The 25,482-nt window shown below is 46.7% G+C and overlaps 2 protein-coding genes across 2 annotated transcripts; both read left to right on the top strand.

Moving 5' to 3' along the window:
* The first annotated feature begins 3,229 nt into the window (after positions 1–3,229).
* LOC136503967 (uncharacterized) lies at positions 3,230–19,728 on the top strand. The gene is made up of 2 exons (XM_066498871.1): positions 3,230–3,613; positions 19,555–19,728. The coding sequence occupies exons 1-2, from the start codon at positions 3,230–3,232 to the stop codon at positions 19,726–19,728; spliced, it is 558 nt and encodes a 185-aa protein (XP_066354968.1).
* Positions 19,729–22,653: 2,925 nt separating this feature from the next.
* On the top strand, positions 22,654–23,889 carry LOC136505997 (uncharacterized). The gene has a single exon (XM_066501119.1). It carries the CDS (start codon positions 22,795–22,797, stop codon positions 23,875–23,877), a length of 1,083 nt encoding a protein of 360 aa, XP_066357216.1. The 5' UTR covers positions 22,654–22,794; the 3' UTR covers positions 23,878–23,889.
* Positions 23,890–25,482: the final 1,593 nt, after the last annotated feature.

Genomic DNA, 25,482 nt, shown 5'->3' with positions numbered 1-25,482 from the left:
ATAAGGGTGAGTTTTACCTAGACATGTTTTTAATGAAGCAGCCATTGCACTAAAGCTCCTAATAAAATGTTATTTTGTTATCTCTTCCTGTGTTTGTGTGATTATATGATCTATGAGTTTTTGTGATCAAGTTAATATCAATTCTCTATGAACATGTAACTTTGAGTGTTTGATAAGTTCTCTGAACTTGTAACTTAAGATTGAGATGATGAAGTTATTGTCCCTGATATTCTGATCGGCTTGAGGTGTTGGACACTTATAGTGCCAGTGCCGACACGGGCACTACTGGGTCGCTGTGCCTAGTGGCACGGCACGGCACGGCTAAGACCTGATAGTGCCGTGCCTGGGCGGCACCTCAGCATGGCAGCACTAACAGGCACGGCACGGCTAGTCTACCGTGCCGCGTAGTGCCGTGCCTGGCTGAGCCGTGCCGGGCGGCCCGTTTAGCCAACTATACATTACACCTAGAAAAATAATCATTGCATCAGCCCACTCTAAACATACGACAAAAACCAGGCTTGTCATCACTCTTATCATTCGTTGCTTGCAGTTTAGTCTCATGAGTCCAAAAAACAGTCTTGTCTCTACCATGGCCAGCTCCCTTGGTCTCTTTGGAAACAACTCTGTGCCTGTGCTGTCCATCTTAATTCACAATGTTGAGCTGACATGTTTTTTTTCTACCCAAACAGCAAACTACAAGTAGAAATAGCTATGGTAACGAGATGTACCAGGAAACAAGAAAATGATATACCAGATACTGATATCAGGCTATCAATGGGCTACGTTGTATCATCTTCAGGACATACCCTTCTCACTGGACCTGCAAAATCCGAGTTCAGATATGATGAAGGTGAACGGTACAGTCTACAAGGTAAAATAAAAGTTGAGCTGTGAGCTCTCACTGGCTCACCTTAGTGCTCTAACATATTTACTGCCAGGGGCAAAGAATTATCGGATGACCAAGCCTTATTTAAAATCCATGTTATTCTTTTGCCATCAATCTAAACAGGAAACCATTCGCCAGATATTCCATGGTACAGTCTAAAACAGATTTGAGTCATGACCGACCCAAAAGAAATTAACTGCCGTTATGTTTCGGTTAGATGTGTCGTATGGCTGACCTCCTCCAGTTTGATATTTCAGACTAAAGATTCATGGCGGAAAGAAAAGTTAAGACAATTTGGACTTCAACCATTGACCATCAACACTGTGTCTTGACTTTGATATTAAAGCATCAAAACACTGCTGAATATTATAACTTAATTAGAAAAAAATGTAAATATTCAATCGAACCGGATCCAATTAAGCACTCTAAAAAAAGTAGTATATAGGTTGAATGTGACATTGGCTCTAAAATAATTGGAAAATAATTCTTAACTCTGAGAATTGCTCACCTTCTTTTTTTTTGCGAAGGGAGAACTGCTCACCTTTATAGTGTTATTGAATAGTGCTTCAATAGTACATTTCTAGCTCTTATAATCTGTACAGAATGAAGGCACAAAGCACGTAGATATTATATTAAATAAATTTACAAACCCCACACTTTGTAAGAGTATTTGTTTTTGGTAAGCATGACATGTTTTGTGGACCTGATTTGTTCAGAACAAGAACACTTTTAGGCATCTTCTAGATGCGCACACAGAGTAGGGGGTTAGGGGGTCTTACAGCTCTGAACTTGCTGACTAAGAGCATCACAGATGAAGGCGTCGTTGGTGCTGGACAGGCGAAGTCCAAATCTGAGAGCCCGAAACACTGGCAATGAGCCAATGACAACGCAAAGACCAGACTTGGTGAGGAGATCATGAGCGTGGCGGGATGATGAGCATAAGCATGAACATCGCACGATTCGCAGGGAAGCTGCAAGATCAACCTTGAGCATCTAATACTGTACAGTTCCAATTAAAATGATAACTCTATCCCAAAATCTTCTATAGTATGTCCTACATCATTTATTTTTATAGTAACAATAGAACTTTTGCTCCACATCAATTTGTAGTCCAACTATTTATTTCTAAAGATTGGTGGTCATAGGCTCATACAATGGCTAATTTGCCGCAGCTTAGAAATTGAACAATCAATTGTGCTGCATGGTAGAACCTGTCATTGCACCATGATCAGGTAACTATCAAGGTATTCAGAGGCCAACATCCAAGGTTCAGGACAGCAGCACATGATTAGAAGAGAACACGAACTCAATAGTACAGTAAGCTGGCACTATTGGAAACAGAGACTTTGCCGAGTGCAAAATTCTTTGCCTAGTGTCAAAAATCGGGCACTCGGCAAAGACCTTCTTTGCCGAGTGCTGCACTCAGCAAAGAATTGCACTCGGCAAAGAGTTCTTTGCCGAGTGCCGGACACTCGGCAAACAAGGGCACTCGGCAAAGGACTTCTTTGCCGAGTGCCAGACTCTCGGCAAAATCTCTACACTCGGCATAGGCTGCCCGCGAAACGGCGTTCGGTCACGGCCTTCTTTGCCGAGTGTCTGTTGTTAGGCACTCGACAAAGATTTGATTTTTTTTTTTTAAAAATTCTTGAACGAGTGCTCCAGATCTGCCACTCGGCAAAGATTTAATTTTTTTTTTAAATTCTTTGCCGAGTGTCTCAGATCTGGCACTCGGCAAAGAAAAAAATAATTAAAAATACTTTGTCGAGTGCCCCTGGCACGGCACTCGGCAAAGATTTAATTTTTTTATATAATTTATTTGCCGAGTGCTCCTGTGGATGCACTCGGCGAAGAGGAAATTTTTTTAAAAAAAAATTAAAACACTCTTTGCCGAGTGCCTTATGCTTGGCACTCGGCAAAGACACCCTTTGCCGAGTGCCATGCGCCGGCACTCGGCAAAGTTTTTTTTATTTTTTTGTTTTTGGCCTCCAATTTTTTTGTGCAGCCCTTTTAAAGCACCAGAAACTCCTAGTTACAATTTGGGGATTTTTTGTAGTTTTTTGATATATTTAGTTACTTTATTTCGTTTACTTGAATTTTTCCTAAAAATAGAAATTTGAACTGCACGTGGTACGAATAATGGAGTTTAATGATTCAAAAATTGATAGTCATGTTAGTGAGTGTTGTGAGAGGCCGTATTCAGGAACGGACCCGAAATTTCGGACATCTTGTTCACGAAACATGTCCGCGAAATTGCGTGTGAAGTTTTTTAAATTCTATAAAAAGCAAACGAAATCCGAAAATCATGAAACTTGTTGAGATGTCGTGATATCATATGTGGAGGCTATGATAAAAATTTCAGAAGATATCATGCACATTGTCACGTACGATGCTTACAAACCAGTACATCTCTACCACTGCCCGCGCGCCCTGCCGCCGGCCGCGCCGTGCCCCCGGCCGCGCCGCCTGCTGCCCGCGCGCCCTGTCGCCGGCCGCGTCGTGCCCCTGGCCGGCCCATCCTTCGGCCACGCCGCCCTGGCCCCGACCGGCCCTGCGCCCCGGCCGCACCCTTCTCCCGGCCGCGCCCTGCACCTGGCCGCGCCCTACCCCCGGCCACGCCCCGTGGACCGCCCGCCCCGACGCCGTCCGTGCTCGACCCTGTCCCCGACTCCGGCGACCCCGACTCCGCCCGATCCCGACGCCGCATGCCCCTACCCCGGCGCCCGTCAAGTATGCCTTCTCTCTTATTGTTGTCGAGGTAGTGGTAGTTGTAGTAGTATTAGTTGTACTAGTGGTAGTAGTAGTACAACTAGTGGTAGTATTAGTAGTAGAATTAGTGGTAGTAGTAGTAGAAGTAGTGGTAGTAGTAGTAGTACAACTAATGGTAGTAGTTGTAGCAATAGTGGTAGTAGTAGTAGAACCAATGGTAGTAGTAGTAGCAATAGTGGAAGTAGTAGTACAAGTAGTGGTACTACTTGGATATATTCTTCTGCATGGATTGATATCCAAACTACATGGCTTCTCTTGAGACATATGTGCTTGTCGGCCATCGTGCCGTTGTTTTTTGCAGGTTTTGGAAACCTCACCGTGCAGGGGAGGTTCTACCAAATTTTTTGTAAATGACAGTATTTTGTTCCATTTTTGTAGAGAAGAGCCCGTCAGAGTTGAGTCGGAGTTCTCGCCACCATGCCGGTCTGCCTGCACCGCGTCGTCTCGCCACTACACCGACCCGCCACGGCCCCGCTAGCCTGACTCCGCCGCCACCCTAGGTATAACCCCTCTTTTCGTATCATAGTCGTAGATCACGTAACCCAGTTAGGCGTCTCCCGTTCGAAAGAGATACGGTTGAAGGTATGCAGATCTTTGCATATCTATGACCGTATCTATTTTGGATTGTCCACGCTTTTTGGACAGCCCGCGGATGCGTAGATGGGTTAGTTCCCATGTTCTGCTCTGGTCCGAGACAGAGTTTTGGCATCACCTCCCTGTTGTTCTCCGGATACGCACTCTTCTTTGGCAGGATGTGTATCTGGAGAACAGTGGGGAGGTGCTACCGAAATTCTGTCTCGGATAAGAGTAGAGCATGGAAACTAACTTCATCTATGCATCTGCGGGTGGGATTAGGACCAATCCTCACCTATTAGACAGTAGGAACACCATGTAGATACAATTGATGGTTACATTACTCGCTGATACATATGTTAGAGGATGGATGACCATCAGTGGATGTACACGGGCTGGAGAAGTCAGAGTGATTACACCACGGAATGGATGAACAAGATCGATGCTTTCTTGAACAGTGCATTTGGCAACGCTGCTAAAGGACATTGCCTAGTTTTGTGTCCCTGCAGCAAATGTGGAAACAGGAGAAGGGTAAACAAGGTGGAAATGGGTAAACATCTTGTGAAGAATGGATTTACGCCGGACTACACCCGGTGGGTCCACCATGGTGAAGCCCATCGTATGAGAGAGGAGGTGGTGAGACCACGGGTGGAGGCTTTTGATGCTGATGCCGGGGTAGCAGACATGTTAGATGACTTTCACCAAGGACAGTTCGATGAGGGACATGAGAAGGAGGAGATGGAGGTAGCCGCATAGGCGTTCTACGACATGATGGACTCGGCACAAAAAACCCCTTCACGATCGGTTAACGGTGTCTCAACTGGATGCCATTGGACGCTTAATGGGGTTGAAGTCCGAGTTAAACTTGAGTCGACCTAGCTTCTATAAGATGTTGGCCGTGATTGGCACCCTCCTTCCGGAGGGCCACATTCTACCAAAGAGCATGTACGAGTCACAGAAACTCCTTCGAGCACTTAAGATGCCGTATGAGCAGATACATGCTTGTCCAAAAGGGTGCGTCCTATTTAGGAAAGAACACAAGCATGCAAAGTTCTGTCCAAAGTGTAAATCCTCCAGGTACCTGGAGGTAGACTCTGATGATGGCCAGAAGAGGCAACTTACGATCCCCATGAAAATCCTACGGTACCTTCCGTTCCTACCGAGGATCCAACGGCTATACATGACCGAGGAATCCACGAAATAGATGACATGGCACAAAAATGGCAAACGGTACAATCCTGACAAGATGGTACATCCATCCGATGGTGAAGCTTGGATCCGCTTTAATGACAAACATCGTGACAATGCAGATAAGGCTCGTAATGTATGTGTCGTGTTGGCAATAGATGGGTTCAATCCTTATGGAATGATGGCTGCCCCATACACATGTTGGTCCGTCTTCGTTATCCCCTTTAATCTCCCCCCCCCCCAGTGTCTCCTTTCAACGACATAACATATTCTTGTCGTTGATAATTCCTGGACACCTAGGGAGTAATATGGGTGTGTTCATGGAGCCCGTGTTTGATGAATTGGTCCGTGCTTGGGACGAAGGGGTATGGACATACGATCGAGCTACAAAGAGAACCTTCAAAATGCACGTTTGTTACCACTACTCCCTGCATGACTTCCTGGCGTATGGGATATTCTGCGCCTGGTGTGTTCACGGGAAGTTCCCATGCCCAATATGCAAGGAAGGTGTGAGGTTTATTTGGTTACAGAAGGGTGGCAAGTATTCGTCGTTCGACAGACATCGTCAATTCCTACCTCTTGACCATCCATTCAGACAAGACATCAAGAACTTTATGAAAGGTGTCAAAGTGACAAACCCTACACCGCGGATGATGACTGGTGCCGAGGTTCAGGCTCAGATAGGTGTTCTCGTGCCCAATGAAGAAGGTGGTTTTGTGGGATATGGTGAGCAGCATATGTGGACTCATATCTCGGGCATGACGAGGCTCCCCTATTTTGATGACCTTCTTCTACCACATAACATTGATGTAATGCACACTAAAAAGAATGTCGCCGAGGCACTTTGGGCAACACTCATGGACACTGAAAAGTCTAAGGACAACCCAAAGGCTAGAGTCGACCTAGCAACGCTGTGCGATAGACCAAATCAAGAGATGCAACCTCCTAGTCGTGGCAAGACCTAGAGAAGGCCTAAGGCCGATTTCGTCTTGAAAAAGGACCAAAGGAGGGAAGTACTTGAATGGATCAAGAAGCTAATGTTCCCTGATGGGTATGCAGCGAATCTAAAGAGGGGAGTTAACTTAGGCACTCTACGAGTCAACGGGATGAAGAGTCATGACTACCACATATGGATTGAGCGGCTTCTTCCGGCGATGGTTCGAGGCTATGTCCCGGAGCATGTCTAGCAAGTGCTGGCAGAGTTGAGCTACTTATTCCACCCGCTTTGTGCCAAGGAGCTCTCTCGGACCGTCATTGATGACTTGGAAAAAGCGGCACCTGTGTTGCTCTGTAAGTTGGAGAAGATCTTTCCACCCGCCTGCTTCTTGTCGATGCAGCATTTGATTGTGCACCTCCCGTATGAGGCACGGATGGGGAGGCCCATGCAGAACCGTTGGTGCTATCCAATCGAGAGATGTCTGAAGACTCTTCGCAAAAAATGTAGAAATAAAGCCAGAATTGAGGCTTCCATTGCAGAGGCATACATTCTAGAGGAGGTGTCGAACTTCACAGAGAAATACTACACTGAGAAACTTCCTAACGTTTATAATCCACCCCCTAGTTACAATGCTGGCGAAAATGAATCGAACCTCAGCCTTTTCCAAGGGCAACTCAGAAGCGCAAGTGCATCGACCACTAAGCAATTGAAAAATGAAGAGTGGTGCAATATCATGCTATATGTGTTGACTAACCTTGTCGAGGTGCAACCGTTCATTGGGTAAGTTCTGAACGAACTTGTTTCATTTCGCCGTATGTCCTTGTTTCTTCGTCCAACCCCCTTGTTTCTCATTGGTATAGAAAATTTCTTCATCAATCCTGGCATGGATCAAGGCAACCTACCCCACAAGAAAATGATACCCTTCTTTCATGGGGTGCGGGACCAGGGAGCCCCGATTTCATTTGTTGGTTCAAACAGAAAGCCCAAACTGATGCGCCTATAAGTGATGAGTTGAGACAGGTTGCAAACGGCTGTGCCGTTAGGGTCAAGTCATTTACCGGTTATGACGTGAATGGATATCGTTTTCACACAGCAAGCTATGAGCAGAGTCGGCCCAATCGACAAACCACAAACAGCGGAGTTGTTATGCCCGGCACTGATGGACTCGACTATTATGGAAGAATTGAAGAAATCTACGAACTATCATTTTATGGTTCCAAACCTCTTACTCCTATCATATTCAAATGCCACTGGTTTCATCCTGGTGTAACGAGACGGACCCCTAAGCTTGGGCTAGTCGAGATTCGACAAGATTCCGTCTATATAGGAAAAGATGTCTACATTGTGGCTCAACAGGCCGTCTAGGTTTATTATACGTCATACGCGTGCAAAGACGCCAAGCATCTTAAGGGTTGGTCTATTGTGCACAAGGTATCGCCACACGGTAAACTACCTGTCTCAAACGATGAAGATTACAACTTCAACCCAAACACATATGATGGAGAGTTCTATCAAGAAGAGGGGCTACAAGGGAGGTTTGACATAGACTTAATCGAAGAGATAGGAATGGAAGTAGACAATGAAAGGGATGATGATGAGGACGCTGGAGACGAGGTGTGAAATCTGAAGGACATACAAATGCTTGAGCGATTATATTTAGGCAATGACAATGAAGACAGCATTCCTCCTTTGGATAGTGTTGATGAGTTGGACAATGTTGATAGTGATGACGAGACCTATGATCCAGCTAATCTCAATCATGAAGATTATTTCTAATACATGTAATACTATGTTTTTTGTAATTATGTTTTGTTCATTTTTGCATATATTTCTAATACATGTATTACTATGTTTTTTGTAATTATGTTTTGTTCATTTTTGCACCTATTTCTAATTACGTCTTGTTTTTCTTTTTTATTGCAGGTGATTGAACAAAGATGGCGGGCGACTGTCATAGGTCCGTGAACTCAATTTACCAAAGACCACGCCGGCCGCAGGAGGGGGCGGAGGGGGCGGCAGAGGGATCGGACAGGAGGAGGAGGAGGACCGCTAGCCGCAGGAGGGGGCTGTCTCCTCCCACGCCACGTGAGGAGGACCGCCAGCCGTAGGAGGAGGTGGCACCCGTGGACGAGTCAGACGAGGAGCTGGTTCGGTAGACGGAGGAGGAGGGGGGGCAGCAGGCACGGGTTCCGCTTCCTCCAACTCCTCTTCGAGTGTCTACTTGCGAGGTCCCGCAAGCCTCCCACAGGTTCCGCTTCCTCACCAACGCCCAGTGATTCACCCCGAAGGACAAAAGTAAGTAATTGTATATGTTATCACCACTACTTCATATGATATGATGAAAAAAACTAATAATTTTTCTTAATCACTTGTGCAGGAACTGGGTGGTTGTGTTGGGTGGTAGCGCACGGCTATTCAACGGCATCCTGGGTCTTCTGTGCAGGCAACACTTCCCCGACATTGTCACGTACGCATCGAAGACGGAGCCGGCCTACTCGTTTGACCACTACGTCGTCGCCTCCGATGCGGAGTACCCCAACAAGGCGGCGCGGGTGAAGGCAGAGTTTTGGGTAAATCTCCCTCGCACAACATTGCTCAATACATCGCATTCATTGGACTTTTCTTGAAATAATGAATGGATACATCGCTTTTGTATGCAGACTTATTACAGATGCGAGGAGGGATTTGAGGCCAGGGCGGAGCAGGCGACTACCAAAGCCTGTAAAAAACTCGTCACCGACATGCATCACGAGGTGCACATCCAGGCCATCGTAACCTACTACGGGTCGAAGCTTGGAGAGAGGAAAACCAAGAAAGACGCAAGAGAGATGCAGCTGACCCGGGAGCAGTACCTTGAGGTAAATGAAGAACATCAATATTGATTCGTTTTTAGATTAAGTTGGTTTAATTTGATCTTCTTATATGTCCAATACTTGATGACGTGTAGATGATTCTCTGGTGGTGCCATGCGTATCCCGAGTGTTGGACGATGATGGTGGAGAGGTGGTTCATGGAGGAGTACCTCAAGATGCACAGGGATGCCTGGGACCGTCGTTTGCTGATGCAAGGTCCGGCACACCATCAAGGCAGCCGCAACCTCGCCGGATACAAACAAGCATGGGTACGTGAATTGATTTATCTATTGTCACACTCAGTTCTGCCTGATTTCTAATCATCGTGTTGTCTTTCTCACAGTCGGCGTCACATAGTGGCCAGGCTTGCTCGAACTTCCAGGCATGGTGTATGGCCCATAAGGGCAAGGCGACACCCGATGTCTCCTTCAACCTAGAGGACCCACCCGAGGCATACACGAACCCGAGCATCCACTCCCGCATCAGTGAGTACACTGAGGTGGCGAGGTCGCTCCATGGGTCAAACCATGATCCGAGCACCCAGGACTTCGATGGAGAGGCCGTCATGAGGGCAGGGCAAGGCAAGAAGCATGGGCAGTTCTGGCTTGGCGACAGCATCATCGACACGGCCTCTACTCCCTCTCTCTCCCAGATCTGAGCACGGAGCACGAGCGAGAGCCCGGCCATTCGCACACGGCCGACCGCTGCACAGCACCGGGTCGACGCACTCGAGATTATTCCTGTTTTACTCGTCATACATTGATCTTTACACACCTTAATTAGCTTTGCATTACTGAAACATTAGAGTGAAATATTGCAGGCCCGGCTAGAACAAGAAATGAAGGAACGTCAGGGGCTGGGGGCCTAGCTAGAGGCCGAGCGGGCCGAGCGGCAGGCCCAGGCGCAGAGGCTGACGGACATTATGGAGTTCCTACAAGGACTTGTGCAACGTGTGGGCTTCTCTCTTCCACCTGGGCTGTTGGTTCCACCTCCGCCTCCGCATCCTGCAGCTGCAGCTACTCCTATGAGTATCAAAGTTTTTTACTTTCGCTTGTGCTTTGCTTGTATGGCCTCTATCGTCCTAGATTAGCTATCAAAATAATCTTGTCTCACATGCAATCTTTTCTCCTTTGTGCAGTCTCCATCTGACGGTGGTTCGAATAATCCACCTCATGCACCTCCGAATGATGCATCTGGGCCTTCACCACAATCGCAGTGGCCGAGATGAGTGCATGTTGTATTTTTTACATTTATTGTTCACTTGGTGATGGACTTGTGATATACTTGTGATGCACTTGTGGACTTTGATGGACTTGTGGACTTATTTGGATGGACTTGAGCACTTATTATTATATATGTGATATATATTGTGATGGATGTGATATGGGCAGATGGATGTGTGGATGGATGAGATATATATGTGATATATGTTTGTATGAATGTATTTGTCATGATGGAATGTAAAAAAAATTAAAATTTGCCGTTTTTGGTCACTTTGCCGAGTGTTGCACTCGGCAAAGGACCCCTTTGCCAAGTGCAATGGTCACAGCACTCGGCAAAGCTGAAAAAATGGGCGACCAGAAAACAGATTTTCCAGCTTTGCCGAGTGCTGTGACCATAACACTCGGCAAAGAAATTTAAAAAAAATTCAAAACTTTGCCGAGTGCCATCCATAGGGCACTCGGCAAAGAAATTTTTTTAAAAAAAATAAAAAATCTTTGTCGAGTGCCTTCCTGGTTGACACTCGGCAAAGAAATTTTAAAAAAAATGAAAAACATTTGCCGAGTGCCCTATGGCTGGCACTCGGCAAAGAAATTTTTTAAAAAAAATAAAAACACTTTGCCGAGTGCCTGTTGGGTTGGCACTCGGCAAAGAAATTTTTCAAAAAAAATAAAAGCTCTTTGCCGAGTGCCTTCCGGGTTGGCACTCGGCAAAGAAATTTTTTTAAAAAAAATAAAAAATCTTTGCCGAGTGCCTGACGGGTTGGCACTTGGCAAAGAAATTTTTTTAAAAAAAATAAAAAAATATTTGCCGAGTGCCTGCAGGGTTGGCACTCAGCAAAGTGACCGTCAACGGGACCGACGTCGTGACGGTCGCTTTTCTTTGCCGAGTGTCCCCGGGGCACTCGGCAAAGCCTTTGCCGAGTGCCCGATAAAAGACACTCAGCAAAGAGGACTTTGCCGATCAAATTTTTGCCGTGTGTTCTTTGCCGAGTGCAATTTGGCCTTTGCCGAGTGCCTCAGGCACTCGGCAAAGAACCTGAATCCAGTTGTGTGGAGTCCCTTGAAATCGGTTTTCTTGTTCTCTATCTAGATTAGGCAATATTGTTTTATTCTACGAGCGGTCCAGCATTCTACTCTTTTTTCTTTCATAAAGTTCAGAGGACACAAATTACTTACCGGCATTGTATGAATATTGAATGCCAATTCGCTTCGTGGCCTGGATGTTGTTTACACTATTGTCGAAGTGAGTTGGCGCCAAAAACATATGTCAGCACAATGGTCAAGCAGAAATAATAAATTCACTTTCAGGGATGAAACTGCGTTGGACTGTAAATTTTGGGATTGCATAGGATGGTGGGTCTTGAGCAGCTCTCAGTGTGGTAACATTATAAATGTTGGAACATTAGAACACACAGAAAATGGGAACTATCAGATTTGGTGATGCCAACTATCAAAATTTGCAAGAGAATACAGAGTGAAAAGTTCCTACAACTTAAGTTTCACATTGGTTTGGAGCAGGCACTATTCAAACTCACAAGAGGCAACAAAATATAGCTATTGGATTGCATTCATCTCCAGTTTCAATGTACTTTTGGCAGAAAAGAAGCTTGACGGACACAAAAATTCTAAATGTGTTTGTATGTACAACTAATAACAATGTTACCATTATGTACGATCAAGCAAAAACTAATCAATGCATTTGAATATGAACACTGAAGTACTGAACATACATGCAAGTTTTGATGATGAAAAGCATCAACATCAGGTTTTGATAATTTTGACTGTTCCTGACCGGCAATATCAAACTATTTTTCCTGACTCGTAATATGTTGTAACAGCATCATGTTTTTCATAATACTCTGATCTCTTCTCTTTGGACAAAAGGGCAGGGTTTCTGATCTTTTTTTACAACAAACATAGCTACCACAAAATCGTTGAAAGGCGATAGCTTAGATTCTAATCAGTACAATTGGCAGTTAAATCGTTAACATTTCAGCACAAACTCATAATACTGTCTTAAGAACTCCAGACTGCACCACCGCAGTGACGTCGAGAGAATACGTAGTGAGAATCCTGATAGGGTCTCATGCCTCCCGAGAAACAAAAAGGATCGCAAGGGCGAACCTCACCTGGGAGTGACAACGCCGTCGAGGACGGCAGCGCTGGACCTTTGCCCTGCCCTCCGCTCACCAGGGGCAAACGAATCCAGGCATATACTACTACTTGTGTGTTCAAAACTGGGCCAAAACGGTGGGCCAATAGAAATGGGCCACTGCCAGTTAGGATTGCACCAAGGACACAATGGTCATTTCTAAATTTCTCCCTCTCGCTAACCCCCACTTGAAAATCATTATTTCCTCAAGTCTAGGGCTCTGTTTAGATCCACCCAACTAAAATTTAGCTAGTATTTTAAAGTTAAACTTTGGCCAGCTAAAAGTTCTCTTACCTAAACTTTAGCTAGAGCGTTTGGACACTTAGCTAATTGGCTCAGCTAAACTACCTAGCAGCTAAGTTAATTTAGACAGCTGAAGTTTAGTAGATCAAACGGGCCCTAGGTGTCTCAGCAAATAAGCACATTTAATTTAAACAATGTCCCCTAGCAATTAAATACACGAGGTTAAGCGCTGTCCACCGGCAAATGTCACGCTCCTGATCGGTGGACTGAACGATGGATGCAAATATGTGGTTCATTTCATTTCGTTGGCCTACTGTTTGTTTTTAACGAACTCTAAAAGCTTACCAGGTCGTGATCGATTGATGGATGGATGCATACACAATAATAATAAGTTTATATGCATGCACACACGTACGCACGCCACCTTTGCAACTAGAAATTAAAGTGTATAAATATGCATGATTCGTTCGTTGCTTTGTCGCTGTCCTCTCGTGCACTCATGAGTCATGACTCATTTTCAATTAAAAAAATGAAAAAAAAAATGCTGCATCCGAGCGCGCGCCTCTTCAACAGTCGGTTAAGCTGGCCCTCATTTATCTAGCCAGTTCCCCCGCGCAATGCGTGGGGCGAGAATACCATTGAAACTAAGAATATTTTTGTTCCATTATTTTCAAAGTGATGTCTATGTGATCGTAAGTAGTAAGTAAACATGAGGAATAATTCAGCATGCATAGTTGCTGCCTCATAAATCGACAAATTAAGGTCCTGAAGCTCCCATGCTTTTATGTAAAAGAGAGGCAAAGAACAAAGACTTGAGAGTTGTTGAACATCTAAATTAGAAAGAACAGTAAAACATAAGGAGGCCATTCGGTAGTTCTTGTAGAGATTTCAAGCCGAAGCAAGGAACAACATGTACCATTTCAAATATGCTCAACTACGACAACCAAAACTGAATTCATAGTAATATTTTGTTAGCAGCGTCTTGGCCAGAATTATGAAGCCAATATGCCTTAATTGGAGCTAATGAATATTAAAAATGCTGCGGGCGCTAGGCTCAAATAACTGGTAAGAATAATCGACATATTCATTCATTATTATCGTCTCAAAGGAGCATCGGAACAACGAACAGACGCAGTTGAAATACTAATTAATGGTCAAAGTAGATCAGAAGCATGGAGAAGAAATCGATCGGTATAGTACCGTGAACAGGGAAGGACGACGTGGCCGCATGGTTGGTCCGTTTTGGTATACAGGAATAAAGGTTATTATTATGGTAGATATATTTTTAATTTTATTTAAAATTTTAATTAGCTTCTAATATTACGTTACTGCTCCAGGTTTGGCATGGCATTGTGCTCCGGTTTGGTACATCCTGGAGTTGCTCTTAGTTATCTAATTGCTACTAACGACTATTAATTAGCTAGCTAGGTTTGAATCCACCTACTAATATATTGCCAATAGGTGGTTGGCATCTATTAGCAATCCTAAACCCGATGGCGAGTGAAACTAATAGTTAGCAAACCCCTGTCTATTAGTTAGTTGGTCTATTGGCAGGTATGTTTGGATCCACTAGTACTATTAGCACTGGTACAGACTCTGCATAATACTCCTAGATCAACATTTTTTTGTAAGTAGAGTATTTGTTAGTTTCTTGTTTTTGTTACGTACCATGGTGTATAGCAAACTTCGAAAGGCCAAAACAATTTAGAGCTTGAAATGGAGTAAGCAGTAACCACCTGGAGATCGGGCAATTAGAGAAAGTGTGATTATATATACTACATAAAAAGCAGTACGGTCAAGCGAATATTCACACACAAGAAAATGAAGTCACAGAAAGAGTTGGTGGAATAATGAGAAGATAGCAGCCTGCTTTATCCCTCAAACAAAGGACGCAAAAGTGATCCAAGAAATCAAAAGGAGAAAACGAAAGACGATCGAGAAGAGAAGGGCGTAATGATGAAAAAATGGCCACAGGTGGAGTATATCCCGGGCTTTTGAGATGGTGGAAAAGTTCCAAAAGTTGCTGGAATTTCAGTCAAATCTGGGTCACACATGTCCTGAAAACAAAGCTGCAGATGGTGAGCATGCAAAAGCCGGGGACAAACGGAATCCAGCGTATATGTGACTGTTTCTGTCGGCTTAAAGTTACGACGGCATTGAACTGTTCCACAGAAGAGTGGTCGTCTGTCGGAGTAGGTACAACAGATGAAAATGCGACGATGTTACTGTAAAAATGTACTGCTTCGTCGAATCACAAATTAAATATAAATACATCAAGTTTAACTTTGTTAAGTTTGATATCATGAATCTTTTTTTGGCACAAAGGTTTGGTTCGATCTACGCCATTGTAAGTGTGTCATGGTTCGGAGATACTCCGTATGCACTACTACTCGGTATAATACGTACGTTCTGTACCTGGAATATACCATTTTGTCTTCGTGCACTCTACGGGCTAGATGAAATATACCCCTAGCCGCACGAGCAAATCACCTTATAATAGTTGTATATTTCATGACAGTTATATAATAACATAGATGTAATTGGCCAGTTAACTTGGTTAGATAGATCAATCTGTTCTTTCATTGCACCAGCAGGATACAAAGCTAAGACACCCGACACTTGTTTCCAAGAAAAGACTAAGGGATGTTTGGCGTTGGCACTAGTGTTGGCAGTTAGGCCCTGTTTAGTTCCGAAAATTTTTGAGCTTTAGGTACTGTAGCACTTTCGTTTATATTTGGTAATTAGTGTCTAATTATGGACTAATTATGTTCGAAAGTTTCGTCTCGCGATTTCTCACCCAACTGTGCAATTAGTTTTTTTTTCGTCTACATTTAGTACTCCATGCATGTGCCGCAAGATTCGATATGACGGGTACTGCGCAAAAAATTTTGGCTTTGGGGGAACTAAACGGGGCCTTATTACTCCTGCTCTTTGGCTGGCACTAGTGTTGGCAGTCACAACCTTTTCCTCTGTAAAAATCTCTGCCACGGTTGCGGCGCCGGAAAACTTCGCCACGGTTGTGGCGGTATCACAAATGGAGGGCACGAGGCGGCTGACACTTGGTGTGACCCGACAACGCGCAGGCCTTGGCCGGCCACACCTCTCGATCTGTTGTTGCTCTCCAGCTGCAGTTGGCAATTGCGATTGGGTTGGCAGACGAGCCGAGACGCCAATTGGGTTGCTGCAAGCTGGATGCTGGGACAACCTTCTTCTTCCTTTTCTTTTTGTATTAAAAAGAAACAAGCACCTCTTATCTTATATATAAGCCAGTGTTGTGTGTTGTGATCCGCATGGTTGGCCTGAGGAGAAGGGCACGCAAAATGGGCAGCATGAGGTCAATTTTCATTCTGTTTTTTTCTTCTTCTTTTTTGAGAAATCCAGAGGGGCTTTCACCCCTACAGTGAAATTTACTTTATATACATTAAAAAACAACAAGGAAGAACAGTGTTACAACTGAAACAGAAAAACTGAGGAAACTGAGAGAAAAGAGGAGGCTAAGAAAGAAAGAATCCAAGATACAAAAAAGCGTTAAAAAGAAAATGAGCCTCAACCTAGAGGTTAATTTCTCACCAAGACATAATTGCCATGTTCGCTTCACAACAAATCAGCCAACAGTACTTTCAGTCATGACTTATCAGCCAAACGAACAGGGCAAATACTTGCGACCTCTGTCTCAAAAAGATGCAATTCTAGGTCTAGTTAAAAGTCAAACTCTATTAACACGTATGAATCCAAATAGATATATTATGTCGTTACAAATCTAATAAAATTTATTTAGTGTGATAAATATGAGTATATTTCTATATAAATTACTTTAGATTATTTGATCTAGCAATATTTTAGAATTACATCAGAAAAGGGGTATTATACTTTGTGGGGATTGTGGTACAATAAGTCGAGTGAAATTATCATGGCATTCAGAAGCGTTTGATGGTTCCTTCCTCATCTCTTTTATGAATTCAGTAGCACTTGGCCACACGCCAAACACCCGCCAAGCACCAACACACTGGCGGTTGTTTAACTACTCTCAGACTAGTTAAATAAATTACTAAATAATTTACTTTAGATTACCAAAAAAACTCTATATAAATTACTATATAAACTACTTTAGATTATTTGATATGTGAAAAATTCGCATACCAAAAAAATCTCTATAAATTACTTTAGATTACCAAAAAAACTCTTTTTAAGGAGTTAAACAATTTTAAGTTTGTCCAAATCTATACGAGAAAATACTAACATCAATGATATGAGATAAGTATCAGTGGATTAATTATGGAATTTCATAACGAACCTATTTGCAGACATGAATGTTGATATTATTTTTCTATAAAGTCAATAATCAAACTTAAAATGTTTTGACTTATTCTAAATCTCGAATTATAATCTTTGACAGAGCGAATATATCAAAGCACAGGCTAAAGGAAACTCTGCTTTCGTTGCCCCTTTTCCTCCTGAGTGGACCTAACTACAATAGACGCGGAATGCTTTGGGCATGCTGGTCCTTACTCACAAGTCACATCTTTGGTCAACGAGACACATAACCGACGAAGACCACGAACTCACAAGTTGTTGGCATGATTGATTCTTTTTTCTCTCTCTAAAATCCATGTAAAATGTAAAAACAATATGTAGTAACTTTATTTAGGAGAATTGTTTTTATTAATGCTTGATGTGTGCTTGGCGTCAAAATATGATTCATACACCCGCTAACCACATGTTTTAAATATGCAATGATACAACTTGGAGAGATATGTATCCTTTTCAGTAATTATGATCATCTTCCAGGGGTAGATTATCCTTATTAATGTCGAAAGTAACATTTCTATTGCAAAAGCACCCTTCAAGCTACGTATCTCTGGCACGCAATTTGGCCACACCAATTGATTACACGAATGTGACTTAACCAAGCACACCAGCCACAGCATAGCATTGTTTTGACCCAGCCACAATATATGAAGAGTGTTTAGTCATGATAGACTCATATACACATTATTGCTACATGCTGCAAAAGGTAAAAGCTAAAGCTCACTCGTGTGATTTGGGCCTTTCCCCACTCGAATTTTTATACCCAATCTAAGGACGCCACGTGGACTTCTTCTCCAAGTTCGGCAGCCTTAGAAGGAGCTCGTGGGAGGCAGGACAGGCAGGCGGTGGGGACGGCGGCAGGGCGGTTTAGGGGCCCTGATGGTGGCCATGCCAAGGCAGGGTAGGGGAGCTCCATGGCTGGAGCTCGCCGCGGAAGAAGGACGGGGGAGGGGAAAGGAGGCCGCCGTGCCCACAGAGATCCGATGAAACCCTAGCGCGGCCACGGCGAGGCGGTGGGCGGTGGGGAGTGGGGGCAAGGAGGAAGATGAATAGTGATACGTTGGGAGGAGAAAAAAATCAAGTGATGAGTCACTCAAGTGACATATAGGCACATCCTTGCAAAAATTATATTTTGACCCGAAATTTCCGTAAAGAAGATTTCAAATCCTACTCCCAAATCTCACCTTTAGAGCGCCCGCACAGTGAGCGGCTCGAAGCTGGTCCTATACATTAAGGGTGTGTTTGGTTGCGTTTCTCTAGCAAGCCTGGCTAAGAAAATAACCCAGGCTTGAGATAGCCTGTCCAAGTCAATCCAACCTGGCGGTATTTGGTTGCCATGTGCTAGCTAAGCCCGGATAAGCTAGTTTTTGTTTGGTTCCCTGAATTATTTGGTGTTGTTACCTCTTCTATACAACGGTGACCTTACCTCCATCACCTTCATCTTCTCTATTCATCTCGCTGCAAAATCCATCCATCAGAACAAGAGAAGAACAAGCAGAGAAGAACAAGCAAAGGAGTTAATCTCGACAGTGCCGGCCACCGATTCGCCGTGAGGTGCCTATCGATGAGACCGCGAAGGAGGACGACCAGTTGCGGGCTCCAGCCAACGCCGACTCCCAAGCCTACAGATTCACCCCCTGCAGATCTATTAGCGAGGTCGGAGGCGAGGCAGGTTGCGAGGTCGGAGGCGAGGTGGATGACGCTGGTCAGTGGCACCTCCTCACCCCACGCGGTCGTCCTTGCCCCACGCGGCCGGCGGGGAGCGACTCAAGCACGGAGAAGATGGAGGTGCCACGACGTGCGTCTGCATGAGAGCGAGGAGGAAATGGAGCGGCGACACGTGGATACGAGAGAACAAGGAAGAGCGGCGCCCGTGCGAGTGCGAGAGGTGAGGGGATCGCTGGGCCGCTGGCTCAAGCCTGGCCAGGCAGAAACGCTGACCCCCACCGTTTCCAGCAAACCTGGCTAAGTGCCCATGGGTGCCTTGCTGGGGCCTAGCTTGGAGGCCTGTTCAGGCAACCAGAGCCCAAGTTGGCTCTGTGGAGCCTGGCCAGGAGGTAAGCCAGGGAACCAAACACTCCCTAAATGCTTCTGTAGAGTCAGGATCCATACACTGTGGGATGCTCTTACGAAGATCCAGGTCTGAAGAATGGAACCCAATTCCATAGAATAGAAAAACAAAAAAAATTGACAAATGAAGGCAATGAACTGAGAGAAAGGTTGATTTTTATCCTATAGGTCCTATTTTTAGAGCTAGACCTAGATCTATACACTGTGGCCGATAATGTCAAATCATTTCTGGATCTCATCTAAGACTGTCTCCAACAGCCTGAACCCAAATACGAGACACATTCGTTGGTTTAGGTCGCGCACAAGGAAAAGGCCGTGCACCCAAAACTTCACGTTTCCAACAACGGACGCAAAAGTCCAACGCAGAAGGCCGCCCAGCCAAGCGCCGCCTGCTCCTCGCCGTGCCGGCTGCTCCTCACGGCGGCCGCTCCTCGCCGTGGCGGCAGCTCCCCGCCGCGGTCCCGCCTGGCCGCACCCTATCATCGTCCGAGGAGGTGCTTGAGGAAGAAGGGAGTGGCTGCCGGTGTTGAGGAAGAAGAGGAGCGGGGTCCAGGGCGGTCGTCGCCATGTGAGCTAGCTTCACAGCGCGAGCTTTGGATCCGGCCCCAGCCTCACCGCACGACTTCGGACCTGGCGTCGCTGTGCCCGGCGAGATCTTGACCCGCCGCCACCGTGCGGGCGAGCTCCGGCCCCAGCCTCACCGTGGCGAGCTGGTCCACCAACCCCATGGCGAGCTCGTCCTCCAGACCCACGGCGCGGCCTCTGCCCCTACCGCCGCCAGCCAAGAAGAGGAGGAAGAGAGTAGCGCACGGCCTCGCCAGAGATTTGCGTCGTGGAACAGGACCGCAGCGGTCCAGCCTTGCCGTCGTCGTCCGCGGGCCGCTAGACCTCCTCCGTGTGCTCCTCCTCTCCTCCATCCGCTCCGACCTCCTGAGCTAGAGCGGTAGACGACCTCGTCTAGCGAGTAGCGTTCGTCGGGGTCGCCGCCGGGCGCCTGCGGGAAGGGCTCGTACCACGCGCGAGAAGCCTTGTGCCGGGCCCCGACACTGGTCTCTCCACCCTGAAAGGTCCTAATATGGCTAGAGGGGGGGTGAATAGCCTATTCAAAAATCTACAAATCAACTAGAGCAATTTGATTAGTATGGCAAATAGCGTAATGCAAACTTGCTCTAGCTCTACAAAGGTTGCAAGCCACCTATCTAACAATTCTAGTTGCAATGATTACTTAGGCACCCAAACTTGCTATGTAACTACTCACTAAGAGCTCTCAATCTTGCTACTCTAAAGAGCTCAACTAGATGAATGACAATAATAAAGCAAGCTCTCAATTCTAATTACACTAAAGAGCTTGTATCAACTAGTTTGTAAGAATGTAAATAGATGAGTAGGGTGATTATACCGCCATGTAGGGGATGAACCAATCACAAGATGAAGATTAAGCCAATCACCGGGAGAATGCAAATGACAAGAGACAACCGATTTTTCTCCCGAGGTTCACATGCTTGCCAACACGCTAGTCCCCGTTGTGTCGACCAACACTTGGTGGTTCGGCGGCTAAGAGGTGTTTCACAAACCTCGTCCACACGATAGGACACCGTAAGAACCGACCCACAAGTGAGGTAACTCAATGACACGAGCAATTTACTAGAGTTACCTTTCGGCACTCCGCCGGGGAAGGTACAACTCCCCTTACAATCACCGGAGATGGCCACGAACAATCACCAACTCGTGCCAATCCTCCACCGCTGCTCCAACCGTCTAGGTGGTGGCAACTACCAAGAGAAACAAGCGAAATCCGCAGCGCAACACGAATGCCAAGTGCCTCTAGATGCAATCACTCAAGCAATGCACTTGGATTCTCTCACAATCTCACAATGATGATGGATCAATGATGAAGATGAGTGGGAGGGCTTTGTCTAAGCTCACAAGGTTGCTATATCAATGAAAATGTGCAAGAGAGAGAGCTTGAGCCGGCCATGGGGCTTAAATAGAAGCCCCCATGAAATAGAGCCGTTGTACCCCTTCACTGGGTACTGATCGGGGTGACCGGACGCTCCGGTCCTACTAACCGGACGCTGCTCCTCAGCGTCCGGTCGCCCGATGCCGGCCACATGTCATCTGCGTACAACAGTGTTCGTCAGATTCCAACGGTCGAAATGTTGACCGGACGCTCCGACAGAGTTGACCGGACGCTGGACCCTCAGTGTCCGGTCGTTTCCAGTAAGGGTCCAAATCCTATTTTTGCCGACCGGACGCGTCCGGTCATGCTTGACCGGACACAGACCAGCGTCCGGTGCTTAACCCTAAGCACTGTGCAGACCAACCTCTTGACCGGACGCAGCCCTTCAGCGTCCGGTCACTGAGCGACCCAGCGTCCGATCGTTTGACCGACGCCAGCATCAACACAGTAACACCTGACCGGACGCTCCGGTCCAACCAAGGCCAGCGTCCGATCACTCTCAGTGACCCCCGTCTTTTCTGTCTAGGGCGCCGGTGGCACCGTCGGACTGTCCGCACTCTACGGGCGGACACTCCGCCGGTGGAGTATCTTACCCTTGCACCTAAACTTCACCAACCTTGATCAAATGTGCCAACCCCAAGAATTTGCATTCGGCGCAATAGAAAATAGGCATTCCATTTTCCCGAAAGCGCCGAATGCATCTGTGCACAAGTGTTAGCATATTTTCACAAATATTTTCAAGGGTGTTAGCACTCCACTAGATCCTAAATGCATATGCAATGAGTTAGAGCGTCTAGTGGCACTTTGATAACTGCATTCCGATACGAGTTTCACCCCTCTTAATAGTACGGCTATCAATCCTAAATGTGATCACACTCTCTAAGTGTCTTGATCACCAAAACAAAATAGCTCCTATGGTTTATACCTTTGCCTTGAGCTTTTTTGTTTTTCTCTTTCTTCTTTCCAAGTCCAAGCACTTGATCATCATCATGGTATCATCAAGATCATGCTATGATCTTTATTTGCTTCATCACTTGGAGTGTGCTACCTATCTCATGATCACTTGATAAACTAGGTTAGCATTTATGATTTCATCAATTCACCAAAACCAAACTAGAGCTTTCACACCTAGAGATTTGCGTCGTGGAGAGAGGCAACGCTTATTTGCGTTCTGGTTCGCCTGGTACGCAAAATAGGTGCTCTATTTGCATCTTATGTTGGAGCTTGTTTCTTTCACCTAAAACCGGACGCGTCGTGTTTTGCCAACTCTGTTGAAGAAAGTCTGAGGACGAACGCTGGGTCCATACACTGGTAGTGCCCTTGATAACATCTCCATATTGCTAGTAATACAAATCAAACAGCATGATTTTTTTAATAAACAAAGACATTTTTAATAAAAAAGGGTCTCCTCGATTTCTTCACCCAGCTGCCACAAACTCGAAGCAGAATCAACCAAGAAACGGACACCTTAAAACAGCACAACCAATGCAAAACTGCAAACCTCCAAAGCCCACCACCTGAATTTCCTCGCCACTTTCCTTCTTCTCTTCCACCAGGAACGCGGACGCGCAGAGCCTCGCCGCGTGACGACTCACGCCAGGCCTCCTATGCTCGCCGGTGCCTGCCTTCGCCGGCGATGCCAACGAGCGCGCTGAAGCGCCCGTCCTCCGGCGGCGGCCGCCTGCGCCGCCTCCTGGCGTCCCTGCTCCCGCCGGCCCGCGCGGGGCCGCTCCCAGTGCAGACCGGCTTCCCGACCTCCCTCGCCGACATCGTCGTCAAGAACCACGGCCGCCTCAGGAACTCCAGACGGCGGCACCGCGCCCCCGGCGCCGACCCGGCGCCCACCGCTGCCACGGAGCCGGCGCTCGTTGTGCCCCAGCAAAGGCGCGAGCTTTCGGTGGATCACGACGCGGCGGCGGCAGCGGCAGCGGCAGGAGCACCGGTGCCGGCACGCCCCGTCAAAGGCGCGGGCTTCAGCATCCGGCCGGGGCTCGTCGCGGCCGGCGGCGCCGTGGCGCTTGCGCTGCTGGTGATCTGGAGCAAGCAGCTGGTGGCCGCGGCCACGCTCGCGTCGGTGGCGCTATCGTGGATCGAGTCCGTCAGGACCGCTCGTCCTCGGCGGCCGGAGACGAAGGAAGAGGTGGATTCGCGCCGCGGGCGCGGGCGCGGATCCGTCTCGCCGATCCGAGAGGCGGCGGAGTCGCCCAGGCTGAGCTGCGGCGAGTGCGAGTCCGACAACGGAGGCAGCGACGCCGCCTCGCTCTGCTCTCCCGACGCCGGTAGCGGTGACCTCGGCTGCGACGACACGTCGTCGTCGGTGAATAATCCGAAACAGAGCAGGAGGTCGCTGCGGAAGCTAAAGCTACTGGCCAACAAGTTGCGGAACGGTAAGACGCCCCGGGGCAGGGACTCCCGTCACGGCGGCGAGGCAGGCGAGCACGAGCACCCGGAGACGCCGAGGAGACTCAACGCGGAGCCCGCAGCAGCAGCTGTTGCTCCGGCCGAGGAGACGCCTGCGCCGCCACTGGAGGCGATCACCGTCAACGACGAGGATCGCTGCCACCGCCGACGCGGGGGCGCATTGCCGTTGCCCGCGTTGGTGCCGATCATCCTCGCCGGCCTCGTCGCCGGGAAGCTCCCGGCGCTGGCGCTGGCCGTGCTCTGCGCGGCGTTCTCCAGCTCAGTCGAGAGAGTTCCAGCAGGGCAGGCCAGCAGGTAGCAGAGAGTTCAGTTCAGCCCCCCCCCCCCCCCCCCCCCCCCGAAAGGCCGAAACGAAAACCGACCGGGGGATCAGAAATTCAGAATCGGAGGAGCTTGCGGGTCGAATTTGTCTTCTTCTTCTTCTTTCGGTTCTGTTCGTTCGTTTGAATCATTACGCACAAGAATCAAAATCAGACAGGAGCAAACGTACACATGTTTCTTGGAGTTCTCTGAACATTTTTTTACGGTGCGAAACTGTGCTGTAATTGCATTCCTTCTTGAATCCGAATAAGAAGGGAAATGATTGACAGAAGAAAACTGGTTTTGGTTAGTCTGTTGGTGCGTGCCTGCGTGCATTTGCGGTCTGGATTCTGAAGCTCTTGCCTGCTGTTCGACGGAGAGCAGAGCAACGGACAGTGACGCTACGTAAAACGGAACGGTGTGGATGCTTGTCTGTCCCTGTGGCGACCACATCACAGGTGCGAAGATCATCAGAATATATGAACTTTTGGAGATCTTTTTCTCTTTTTCTTTCTTTTTGATTTGGTATATATCTGGAAAGCAAGAAACGACCTCAGGTTCAACAACAAGAAGTGGACGGTTTGGTTGGTTAGAGAGGAACTTGCATATAGTACATGTATGTACACCGAAGAAGCGACAGACGACGCCCCGTCGTTTGCATAATTGCATTGCATCTGTATCGGAGGATCTGTGGAGTCCATCAAGAGAGACAGAATGTCCGTCTATCCGTACCCCCTTCATTCATCTCTCTCTCTCTCTCTCTCTCAAACCAATCGGATTAATTAATTTTTTTAAGGTCAATCCCATTAATTAATTATACAGATTTTCTGCTCAACGATGGATAATGGAAGATATTTGTTGCGTTGCCCTATGCGAATGCGAAGGAACGTTTTCCATGTGCGTGCTCAGCTCACAGCAATCGTGGCCCTGTTAGTTTGAGCTTATTCAGAGCTACTTTTTAGTTATAAAATAGTATTTTTCTCTCATAATATTTCAATATAAGCATTAATATAAGCCAAATTTCACAGCAAACAGGGTGACTGAACTGAATCATCATCATCGTCGTCACATAAAAGAAATAAAAGAACATGGGGGTTGGTTAGAGATGTATGCATGCATGCATGCATGTATGTATGTAACTAACTATATAGGTATGTATGTACGGAGATGCCGGCTCTTGTTGAAAGAGATCGAGATGCATCTGCATGGAGAGACGGTCAAAGACAGAGTGATTTGGTGGTGTGCACACGGACGGACAAACGATCCAGCTCGGTGATCATGCCTGCTGTCAGTGGTTGGGTTTCTGCCTCTCTCTCTTCCTCTGCTTCTGGGAAAACGCCTCCTGCATATTTTGGGATCCTCGGCGTCTCAAGTCTCAACCTGCTGCACTTCCATCCATCAAACAAAACAAAAATAAAGAAATCATGCTGCTTAGCTTAGAGTATCTTCATCAATAGTTCTAAAAATAGAATTGCTAAATCAATGTGTCTTCGAAGTCGATAAGAAAAGGAACAAAAAATTCAGTTGACGCTAGGTCCAGTCAAAGACCGTAGCTTCGATCTTTGACGCGTGGACACGGAATCGATCTCACGCACGACAGGTT

This window comes from Miscanthus floridulus, chromosome 14 (genome assembly GCF_019320115.1).
Source record: "Miscanthus floridulus cultivar M001 chromosome 14, ASM1932011v1, whole genome shotgun sequence".
Classification (NCBI taxonomy): domain Eukaryota; kingdom Viridiplantae; phylum Streptophyta; class Magnoliopsida; order Poales; family Poaceae; genus Miscanthus; species Miscanthus floridulus.
The sequence above is the reverse complement of the archived record's forward strand: the minus strand, read 5'-3'. Positions and strand labels throughout refer to the sequence as shown.